Source organism: Lissotriton helveticus, chromosome 1_1 (assembly GCF_964261635.1).
Source record: "Lissotriton helveticus chromosome 1_1, aLisHel1.1, whole genome shotgun sequence".
NCBI classification, from domain to species: Eukaryota; Metazoa; Chordata; class Amphibia; order Caudata; family Salamandridae; genus Lissotriton; species Lissotriton helveticus.
Window position 1 is genome coordinate 969,026,871 of NC_136057.1, and position 12,213 is coordinate 969,039,083.

At 43.1% G+C, this 12,213-nt stretch overlaps 1 protein-coding gene across 9 annotated transcripts in view; it reads left to right on the forward strand.

Moving 5' to 3' along the window:
* The window catches only part of IL15RA (interleukin 15 receptor subunit alpha), a 539,514-nt gene that overhangs the window by 435,260 nt on the left and 92,041 nt on the right, over window positions 1-12,213 (forward strand). For 3 of the 9 annotated variants that reach the window (XR_013607280.1, XR_013607277.1, XR_013607274.1), the window contains exon 5: window positions 6,213-6,290. The exons of 5 other annotated variants lie outside the window; for them this stretch is intronic. Coding sequence is in view for 1 of the 4 variants with exons in the window: in XM_078677260.1 (XP_078533386.1) it covers window positions 6,213-6,262 (50 nt within the window). In the remaining 3 variants the exon portion in view is untranslated. Of the gene's footprint in view, window positions 1-6,212; window positions 6,291-10,536; window positions 10,646-12,213 lie in introns of those variants that run through there. One more of the 9 variants, XM_078677260.1, reaches the window with a different exon arrangement.

Consider the following 12,213-nt stretch of genomic DNA (forward strand, 5'->3'; position numbering starts at 1 on the left):
TTTTTAGCTCACTGCACCATCCCAGCTCAGAACCTGGCTACAAGCAAATTAGTCTGACCCTGGCCCAGTGCATCATGGGAACAGGGCAGACCAAACTACCAAGCCAATTCTTTACTGGAAAGGAAACAAGCTTCCGGGGACCGGTTTCTGGCATTACAGCCGTCTTCGGCCCGGCTTGCTTGAATCCTGATGGTGCAGTGAGCAAGGGACTCACATCTGAGCATACCCTTCCACACTTGTGGTGGCCAAAACGATTCATAAAGGGGGTGGTGATGGACAGAGTATCTGAATTAAGCAGAACACTCCTACCCAGTCAAAAGATCAGGGCTTGATCCATCACCGTTTTTTAGCTCACTGCACCATCCCAGCTCAGAACCTGGCTACATGCAAATTAGTCTGACCCTGGCCCAGTGCATCATGGGAACAGGGCAGACCAAACTACCAAGCCAATTCTTTACTGGAAAGGAAACAAGCTTCCGGGGACCGGTTTCTGGCATTACAGCCGTCTTCGGCCCGGCTTGCTTGAATCCTGATGGTGCAGTGAGCAAGGGACTCACATCTGAGCATACCCTTCCACACTTGTGGTGGCCAAAACGATTCATAAAGGGGGTGGTGATGGACAGAGTATCTGAATTAAGCAGAACACTCCTACCCAGTCAAAAGATCAGGGCTTGATCCATCATCGTTTTTTAGCTCACTGCACCATCCCAGCTCAGAACCTGGCTACATGCAAATTAGTCCGACCCTGGCCCAGTGCATCATGGGAACAGGGCAGACCAAACTACCAAGCCAATTCTTTACTGGAAAGGAAACAAGCTTCCGGGGACCGGTTTCTGGCATTACAGCCGTCTTCGGCCCGGCTTGCTTGAATCCTGATGGTGCCGTGAGCAAGGGACTCACATCTGAGCATACCCTTCCACACTTGTGGTGGCCAAAACGATTCATAAAGGGGGTGGTGATGGACACAGTATCTGAATTAAGCAGAACACTCCTACCCAGTCAAAAGATCAGGGCTTGCTCCATCACCGTTTTTTAGCTCACTGCACCATCCCAGCTCAGAACCTGGCTACATGCAAATTAGTCTGACCCTGGCCCAGTGCATCATGGGAACAGGGCAGACCAAACTACCAAGCCAATTCTTTACTGGAAAGGAAACAAGCTTCCGGGGACCGGTTTCTGGCATTACAGCCGTCTTCGGCCCGGCTTGCTTGAATCCTGATGGTGCAGTGAGCAAGGGACTCACATCTGAGCATACCCTTCCACACTTGTGGTGGCCAAAACGATTCATAAAGGGGGTGGTGATGGACAGAGTATCTGAATTAAGCAGAACACTCCTACCCAGTCAAAAGATCAGGGCTTGATCCATCACCGTTTTTTAGCTCACTGCACCATCCCAGCTCAGAACCTGGCTACATGCAAATTAGGCTGACCCTGGCCCAGTGCATCATGGGAACAGGGCAGACCAAACTACCAAGCCAATTCTTTACTGGAAAGGAAACAAGCTTCCGGGGACCGGTTTCTGGCATTACAGCCGTCTTCGGCCCGGCTTGCTTGAATCCTGATGGTGCAGTGAGCAAGGGACTCACATCTGAGCATACCCTTCCACACTTGTGGTGGCCAAAACGATTCATAAAGGGGGTGGTGATGGACAGAGTATCTGAATTAAGCAGAACACTCCTACCCAGTCAAAAGATCAGGGCTTGATCCATCATCGTTTTTTTAGCTCACTGCACCATCCCAGCTCAGAACCTGGCTACATGCAAATTAGTCTGACCCTGGCCCAGTGCATCATGGGAACAGGGCAGACCAAACTACCAAGCCAATTCTTTACTGGAAAGGAAACAAGCTTCCGGGGACCGGTTTCTGGCATTACAGCCGTCTTCGGCCCGGCTTGCTTGAATCCTGATGGTGCCGTGAGCAAGGGACTCACATCTGAGCATACCCTTCCACACTTGTGGTGGCCAAAACGATTCATAAAGGGGGTGGTGATGGACACAGTATCTGAATTAAGCAGAACACTCCTACCCAGTCAAAAGATCAGGGCTTGCTCCATCACCGTTTTTTAGCTCACTGCACCATCCCAGCTCAGAACCTGGCTACATGCAAATTAGTCTGACCCTGGCCCAGTGCATCATGGGAACAGGGCAGACCAAACTACCAAGCCAATTCTTTACTGGAAAGGAAACAAGCTTCCGGGGACCGGTTTCTGGCATTACAGCCGTCTTCGGCCCGGCTTGCTTGAATCCTGATGGTGCAGTGAGCAAGGGACTCACATCTGAGCATACCCTTCCACACTTGTGGTGGCCAAAACGATTCATAAAGGGGGTGGTGATGGACAGAGTATCTGAATTAAGCAGAACACTCCTACCCAGTCAAAAGATCAGGGCTTGATCCATCACCGTTTTTTAGCTCACTGCACCATCCCAGCTCAGAACCTGGCTACATGCAAATTAGTCTGACCCTGGCCCAGTGCATCATGGGAACAGGGCAGACCAAACTACCAAGCCAATTCTTTACTGGAAAGGAAACAAGCTTCCGGGGCCGGTTTCTGGCATTACAGCCGTCTTCGGCCCGGCTTGCTTGAATCCTGATGGTGCAGTGAGCAAGGGACTTACAGAACAGCTAATTATACAGTGCGCAAATGGTGAGTATGTATCTCCCTTCATGTATCTACAGGTATACCACTCTCTGACATATTTTATTGTAATAAAGCGAGGACGCAGTCTCCATCCTCATGCGAGGAGTTTCTGTTATTGCACATAACTAATCCCTTCTTGACTGCTGACTAGTTTCACTCACATAACTCTTGTAATATACCGTTCCGTATCTTAAAAATAACACGTTTGGGACCCCAATTAACTGTTACATGCTCCTTGTTGGTCACTTTTACGCTCCATGAGCCCCCATTCCGGAAAGTCCCCCCTGCCCGTCGTGGGGAATAAGGGATGTATTGCTCGTTAACTGGAAGGCTTGCAGTAACCCTGCTTTAAATGCATGTTTGGCACTGAAAGGTATCTGTGTGTGTGTCTGTTCGTGTGTGCGTGTGTGTTGTTCTGTGTTAGCCAATGTTTGCATAAATGTGATTATTTCTATGTCTCTTTGTGTGTGTGCAGTGTGACAGTGTTTGTATTAATGTAATATATTTCTGCATGTGTGTCTGTGCGTGTCTGTGTGTCCGTTGTGTGCTGTTGTTTGTATCAGTGCACCTATTTCTGTTTGTGTGTCTGTTTGTTCGGTGTGTATCGGCGCTTGTATTAGTGTACTTATTTCTGCGTGTGTGTCTGTGTGTACCAGTGGGTGTATAATTGGTATATTGTACGTGCGTGCGTGTTTGTGTTGATGTTTGAAAACGTGTGCCTGCTTGTGTGTCTCCATCTGTGTGGATGTGTCTTTGTGTCTGTGCCGGTGATTGAAGATTTACACGTCTGTCTCTGTTTGTGTGTGAGCTTTTTTCAAGAGTACATTCCCTTTGACCAGCTGACACCAATTACAAAATGGTTTCCTCCTGTGATATGTTTTCTGAAAGTAATCTAAAATTACAAAAGTAAAGACAATACAAATTGAAATATTTCCTTTAACCTCGAGTCAAATATGATGGGTTTATCTTCAAGCAGTTGGGTCATTTGTTTAAATGTTAAATTAATCCAAGTAAGAAAATAGTCTTCCTAAGGATTATGAACACTTTTACTTCCCATGGTTCTTCCTCTGGTCGTTTTATTGTTGATTACGAAGACCGAGCTGATGCTACCGCCTCTACTATTACTAGTAATAATACCATATTTCTATATATTTTAACACGCAAAGGCCATACTGTAATTACAAGTCCTGTAGTTACAGATGGCACCTAGTTTTTATGTGTTATTTCAATTTTGGGGTAAAACGCTGGACCTGATATTTCTTATGGAGCGCTACAGAACACAGCACTCCAAATTGAAAATACAACAATAAATAAAATAATATAACATACAAATACGGCAGCTAATATAACAAGCATTTGCAATGCAATAGGTCTCACCTTTGTGAGAGTTTGAGCCATTGTCATTGTAAATGACAATGCCTTTCATTTATGTGTTTTGAAAACCTGTAAGCGGTCCGTAAACACGCACTTTGTACTAATAGCTGGCATAAAAAAGGCGCAGTTACTGCCAGCCTTACTTCTCGTAAGCAACGACTATAAGTATAAAGTGTGTGTTTACGCACCGCTTGCAGGGTTTCAAACCACATAAATAAAAGGCATTGTCATTTACAATGCCAATAGCTCAAACTCTCGCAAAGGCGAGACCTATTGCATTGCAAATGCGTGTTTTTGTGGTGCATAGAAGGCCAACAGCAGCTCATTCGTTTCTGTCTGATTTTAGCCAAGACCTTCTGATTTTACTTAAGTTTGTATATGTATTATACTTACTTATAGGGGCTTCAACCAGTCCTCTTAAAGCAATGGTCTGTTGTGTCATTCACAATTTTTTTCTTTCCACCACAGCAAAAGGCAGTGGGTCATCCATCTTCAGCCACTGCCTCACTTCACTGTGGTTGACAGCTTATTCATCTTTCACAGAGAGTGCATCCACACAAAGTGGTCCTCTTTACTTTCAGCGACAGCTATAGCACATTGTGCTTCTTCAGGATAAAAGTTATTTTTACTTTTTATATCAGCATAGACACAGCAGCTCCTCAGAATTAAAGTTTTACAGAAACCATAACAAAGCAACACAAGCACTGACAAAGTCAAAAGACTAACAGCTGATGCTAGACCTTTTGGCTTTCCCAATGCTTCTTTCTCAATGGGAGCGAGTTTTCTCTCTGACACATAGAGGAAATCTCTGAGAATATCACAGACCACAAGATTGAATTATATCATGCTACCGAGAACTATACAAGCAAGCCATATAAAAAGCGAGTGACTTTCCCTCTCCACTCTGTTTTCTGACAACTCCTATTGAAACACTAGCATTCTAGGAAATTTGCATCTGTGTGCAATAATGGGGTCTAGTAAGTTGGAATAAGTCATAGTATATTGGGATGCTTAGATAAGACTCATTCGATGTTGCACATTTGTGATTCACATAACTTGGCCTTTCTGTGTTTTTCCTTTTACAAATGAATTTGCTTTTCGGACATCGTACCTATTATCCCTTTTTGCCTAGATCTTTTGAGTGGTTTCTCCAACAACATTCTTAAACTATTTAGTAGATTTTGTTATAATATCATGTTCTACCTTCATTTTCTCCTTTGATGGTAATCTGGCGAGCTATTTGTTGGTATACATCCATATAGCTATATATTTTTTGTTGATATTGCAAAAAAAGGAGTACTCGCAACATACATAGACAGGTGCTATCCAAAATGTGATTGTAGTACAGGCAAATTGGGAAAATATTAGACTTATTTTACTAATGCCAACTGCGTTTTTTATGTGCTGAGTAAAAGTCCACAAATATGCATCTCTCAATTCAAAATGCTCATTTATGCACAATGTACACTGTGCCTATGCAAAACACTACTTCATACAACAATGTATTTACATGTACACCCTAGGAAGCCCTGTCTTCCCATATTCCTGGTCAGATTTGGTAAAGAGAGAGAAGCAGGGAAGGTAGGAGTAACTTATGGCACACCTATGTGCCTTGCATGTGCTCCTGCAGTTATGCACTTAGTGGTACAGCTCTTAATTTTTGTTCATTTGACAGTGCTAGAAATTCTTAAAAACATGCATTTTAGAGGATGCATCTTTTAAGACATGTACTCTGAAATGCAGTTCTGTCAAAAGACCTCTGTCCCTGCACTCATGCAGGTGTTGTGAGCTGAAGTATTATTAAACATGTTCCACATACACGGTGATGCTTGGTGTATTGAGCTGCACATGTTGAACTACTTACTTACCTTCGGTAATCTATCTGTGGATTTCTCACCTTTTGAAAACCCCCATGATCCAGCATTATCAGAAACTTTTCTCAATAGCTCTTCTGAGTTGAGAGGGGTGTCGGTAACCACATGACTCTGCACTCAGCACTGCCTTACGTCACTAGAAACCCCCGCCGGTGTGCTGACGTCAGTTTCCACCTATGTCTTTTTACATGCCTTCGAGGTGAGGGGATTGTACCAACATCACAATTGTAATTACAGTTTTTAAAAAAATCTAAACGTAAGATATAAAATAAAAACTAATTTACATATTAAATACACAAAAACGGGCTTCTTTTTGGTATGTGCAGGCAGGCAACGGGAAGGCAAAAGGGTCGGTGAGGAATCTGAAGTTAGATAATGTATCTACCAGAAAAAGCGTTCCCACGGTAAGAAACTTGTTCTTCTAATGGTACACCTGCCTGCGGATTCCTCACATTTTTTAATAGAGTACTGTGGTGAAGACAGGGTTCTGCGTGCACACATTGCTATGTTAGCATAAGCATAATAGAAGTTAAACACCATTTTGCCAATTTGCAGCTTTTGCACACAACACTACATGTAACTGTTGTTGTAAGTTAAACTGCTTGCTTTGCTTCTCTTGAGAATGGGCTGTTTTTCACACCTCTGGACTTACATCGCGACCTTAGTCTGTACACTGTGTGCAGAAGACTTAAAGGTCATAATAAGAATGTATGCTGGGATTCAGGTTGATCGGCCCACGCTCTAGACATAACACACACACAGCTGCAACTAACTGAAACTCAAGTGCTTTTAATATTGCAGTGCATGCATAATTTGGGCATATGGAGAAAAAGCCTTTCCAGTGACAGAGAGCTTTGCTGATCCTTAGATGTGATTCACCTCTGATGATCTTGGAGGTATGGGGTTCCCCGTTTAAACCTAGAGACCTTCTATTATTATAAAACCTAGTTCCTATCCAGGGAAGGGTGGTACACAAGGCGCTATATGACCTGTTTCCAGTATCATTGTAACATCATTTCTCCCTTTGTGTTTTATGGTATTGTAACAATGCTGATTGTTTTATTCCTAATCATATGTCTGCTTATGTTAGCCAACGTACTGCATCTTAGAACACATAGTTAAAAATAAACATTTTAAACTTTCCCATGTCTGTGATTACTCACGTTGTGGACTGGTATGAGAATAAAAACGAAAGAGTTTTCTTGATTCCCACCATTCCTGAGAGTACCCTAAGTCGCTTGTTCTGGGTTGTCTAATCATTGGCAGCTTCACTGTTGTACAGAGAGCTAATGAGACACTGATGCTAGTCGGATAGGGGTTCTGGGTACTGAGGTGAGTTTTTTAGTACACCACAATTCACTGAGGTCCTGGTTTCCTGTGCATAGTTCTGTGCATGAGCAGAATCCCCGTAACAGTATCCAAGTAGTCCCGCACCCGGAGGCAGGTGCACTTCTGTCTATACCAAAAAATCGTGCAAAACTAGAAAAGTGACAATTCCATCTCACTTCGGAATCTAAACAGTAGTGTTTTGCAAAAATGTGAAGGGAAGCCCAAGTTGCTGCTTTACAAATATCTTCTACAGGGACTCTTTTAGCTAAAGCTGAAGTTGGAGACATACAGCCACATGCATCAAGTGATTTAGGAATCGCAAACGGTGCGAATCACAAAATTCGGCCGTTTGCGATTCCTAAATCACTATTTGGGATGCATCAATCAAAAATACAAGAAATCGCAATTTTTTGCGATTTCTAAAAATGCGATTGCATATAAGGAATCGCAATTTGCGATTCCTTAAATGCAATGCATGACACCTAAAAAAATTGCGAATTCGCAATTAGGAGGAAAAAATTACCATGAGGTTGGACCTCATGGTAATTTGCGAAAAATCTGAAAAATGCAATTTTGTGCATTTTTCAAACTGTCATGTTGTGCACACACATGCCCTTAGTGCATGTGTGTGCACAACATATGTGCATAGATTGATTTCAGGGGTGCAACAGGGTGTCCTTTGGACACCCCTGCACCCTTGAAATCGCAAACTCAATTTGCGATTAGCTAATTGCGAATCGCAAATTGAGATTGTCTTCCCATTCATTCCTATGGGCCTTTTGGCCCATAGGAATCAATGGGAAGGGATTCCTTAATTGAGATTAGCAAATTGTGAATCGCAATTAAGGAACAATAAGGAATCGCTAAAAAAATTGCGATTTTTTGATGCGTTGCCGTTTGCGATTCCTTAATTGCGATTCCTTAATTTTCCCAATTAAGGAATCAAAAACAGCAACAATGATGCATGTACCTGTTAGTTCTAATAGAATGAGGACAAATGCCTTCTGGAGGTTGTTAGTGTGCCATGAGGTCGCGGATCTTAATACAAAGGATGCTCCTTTTATTTTCTCTGCGTCGCCCACAAAAAGCTGGTCATCCAGTTTGAATCCACATGTCCTGTCCACGTAGAAACTGAACAACTCTTTTGGGATCCAATCGATGAAGCCTTTCCTCCTCTTTAGTTGGATGGGAAGGAGGATAGAAAGTGGAAAGAGTGATAGACTGTTCCAAATGGAAGGGTGTTACCACTTTTGGCAGCAAGGCAGCCCTTGTTATTAGTACCAACTGATCAGGGAAGGAAGTTGTAAAAGGAAGCTTCACACGTAAGGCTTGTAGCTCGCTGACTCGCATCACGGATTTTATGGCAATAAGAAAAATGGTTTTAAATGTTAGAAATCTCAAAGGACATCTATTTAGAGGGACAAACAGAAAACACATCAGATACATTAGAACTAAATTAAGATCCCACTGAGTCAGTATGAAAGGAGTAGGAGGGTATTTATTCATGAGACCCTTAATGAACCATAAAACTATAGGAGACTTAAAAAGAGAAGGTTCATCTTTATAAAAAGAAAAAAGCTTGAAGGACAAACAAATAACCCTTAACCATGGCAACTGTACATCCTTGCTGCGCCAAAGAAAAGCAAAACGTAAAATGTCCGACAAACAAGCCTTTAAAGAATCTAAGGAATTATCACCATACCAGTTAACAAAATTAGACCATCTACCAGCATAAATTTAGTAGAATGTTTTATGGATGGTAAAATAACATCTACCACATCAAGGGGAAGTGAAAAGGAACTCAGTTTGCCCCATACAATATCCAGGCATGTAAGTGTAGGCTCTGGAGGTGAGGATGTAAAACATGTCCCAGCGACTGCAAGAGGAGATCTGCCCTGAGAAAGAGACGGAGATAACACAGGAAGAGGTGGGTCTGTGTACCACACCTTTCCCAGCCAGTCTGGGGCTATTAAGATTACTTGGGGCCAGTTGAGGCGAATCTTTCTCACAACCCGGGGAATCAAGGGTATGGGAGGGAACGCGTAAAGCAGCTGGGAACTCCAGATCAACGTAAATGCGTTCACCCGCACTTACCCCCCCTCCCAAGGCCCCATGTAGCAGATACTGGAGGCTGCAGAATGATGGGAAGTGTGCGTTTTCTTAAGTGGCAAAGAGGTTTATCTGAGAAGTTCCCCATAACTGGGAAATGTGCAGTACCATTTCCGGATGGAGGCGCCACTCGTGGTCAGCTGAAAAATGCTGGTTGAGACGATCCGCACACGCGATAAGAACTCTAGGCAAGTGGTTTACAGCCACACAAATGTGATGATCTAGAGCCTAGAACTAGAGGCATAGAGCTTCTCTGCAGAAAGGATACAACCCTACTCCCCCTTGTTTGTTGATGTACCACATCACAGTAGTATTGTTTGTCAAATCTTGTACTGACTGACTGCAAATGAAAGGGAGAAAGGCCTTGAGAGCCAGCCGTATCGCCTGATATTCTAACAGATTGATATGAAACAACTGTTTCTCTGGAAACCAAAATCCTCTGATCTCCCAGATAAGCTCCCCATCGTATGGTGGATGCATCCTTTATAACTGTGGCCACCAGAGAAGGAGTGTGAAAAAGCTTTGAGATAGATTGTCGGACACACTCCACTATTGAAGATCCATTACAGTTTCTCTGGAGATCTTGACAGATGCCTGTAGATCCCCCTTGTGTTGAGACCACGGCATGCAGAGGTGCTACACGATGGACCTAATGTGCCAGTGTGCATGGGTTGACCTACAGAATGCAGGAGGGTGACAGACCTAACAGGCGATAAGGCATTCTGGACTGGAACCTATGCTCCATTCTGAAACATCAGAATCATAGCCTGAAGTCCAGAATCCTCTAAAGAGGAGGAAAGGCTTGACATGTCAACCCCTGAGATTAGAGGTAGGTGATTGATTCCTTGTAATGGGGTCTTCCTCAGGACAACGGGTCAACTTTATCTGTTCTCTGACATGTACTTACCACTCAGCCCAGAAGTGGATAACCCAATACTCATTCATGGCATCTCATTCTTGGGTTGTTTAGTTAGTTATTTGATGCATTGTTTGACAGGTCTTTCTCATCTTTGAAAATATTGTAATTATTTTTTACTTTCACTGTCACATCCCCATCCCTTCACAAGCATTACATGGAACACTTTATTCACCCTTACACTTTGGAGCAACTGTTGACATTGTGAATTCTTGATAAATTCATACTATAAAGCTTTCTTTAGATTGAGACAATTTGGTCATTGTTTAATTCAATATTTGTGGGTGTTTTTCTAGGGTTTGGTTTTTCCTTGAAAAGCGTATTGGTCAGTTGGACCACCTGTTGTACACACTATCAACATTCACCAGCGCCGGAGTCAGCCAGGAAACCTGGGCCTTTGGCACAAAGGGCAAAATAGGTGCCTGCTAGTAAGGCACTGGAAAGCCTCCCAGAGAATACGACAGAGGACCCATAGGGCCTGCAGGCGCACCAGATGGAGGCATCATCCTATTGAAGATTATAAACATAGCATTCGAAGGGTGGCTGGGATCCGCACCTGGATCTGTGAAGGCTGGATACACCTGCTCCTGCTGAAGAACTGGATCCAAGACTGATGCTGTGTCCTAAGGCTGAGGTGAAATTGGTTAGGGCGTCAAAACAGAAATGGCACCAGGGACAGAACCTGAGTGATGTCCTGTCAACCCTCTTCCGAAGCCGGATGTGGAGACACCAACCTTGGCGATTCATCTTGTTGAGAGATATGACGCATCTTCTTCTTATGCTTCTTCATCGCCGACTTAGATGAATAAGGAGACGGAGACTTTGAATATGACAAGACGTTCAACGACCCCTCTTCTTGTGTCTTGCTCTGGTCATGAACAGTTTGGCATCTCTTTCTTTCTTGGCCTTCGTATTCATCTCTTGACTACAGGAACAAGCGTTAACATCTTGATCCAACACTAAGCACCAAAGACAAATATCATGAGGTTCAGTGTTAGACATCTGACTCTCACAGTCATTTCAGTGCTTGAATCCCAATTTTCGGGGTGGAGACATGTTTTTACAAAAAAATGCACCAACGCTTATGTTTGAATATCCCTCCATTTACGCTGCCCAATAATTCTTAAAATTATTTTTTGAAACTAAATGTATTTACGACTGTAGATTTCTTCACCATAAGTTAATTCATAAATCCCAATCAAGGGGTCAGGGGTATCGGGGAAGATGGGGGATCCAAGTTGTGGTTTGCCTTGGAAGTTTGGAAACTCCACATACATGTACAGTTGAGGGCATTATCAAATTGTGATCTATTCCTTTGCTACCTTGGAATTGGTCGCATAAATACTGCAGTCAAAAGCAGGAGTAATTACAATTCCAGGATAGGAAGTAGAACAGGTCACCCCCACATTTGGTGGGAGGGTAGAGGAAGGGCTTTCTCCAAAGGGGAAAGAATTCCCCGCAGATATAATAAACTGCACATTTGCACAAGGCGCTCCAATCCCTCATGTGGAATTCAGGACCCACTGGAGAGGTTACATGACATTCCTAGGAGTACACATGGAAACCTATATCTGACTCACCACTCCTTGCAGACTTCTGAGAATGTTTGTGAAAAGAGAAAAAAAAATTAAATGTATGTTCAGATAGAGATGTACATCTCTTCCCATACTTTTATGGAGTTTTTTTTGTGAATAGGGCCCCATGAGAGCTATTGCAAAACATAGACATCTCATTTGTGACTAAGAGACCTGATTGTTTTTCAGATGGTGACACGTATTTAATGCACAATATTATATATTGGCCTTTTCCCCTTCATACATTAGTCCTATTCTATATTATATATCAGTGAATAATGCCCCACGTCTATTACTACAAGATTGAGGAGACTCAATATTTTGGTAATCTGCTTAGAAACTGTACATTAGGTAGAAATGATAGAATGATGTCGAGAATCAAAGACAGGACATAGGTAA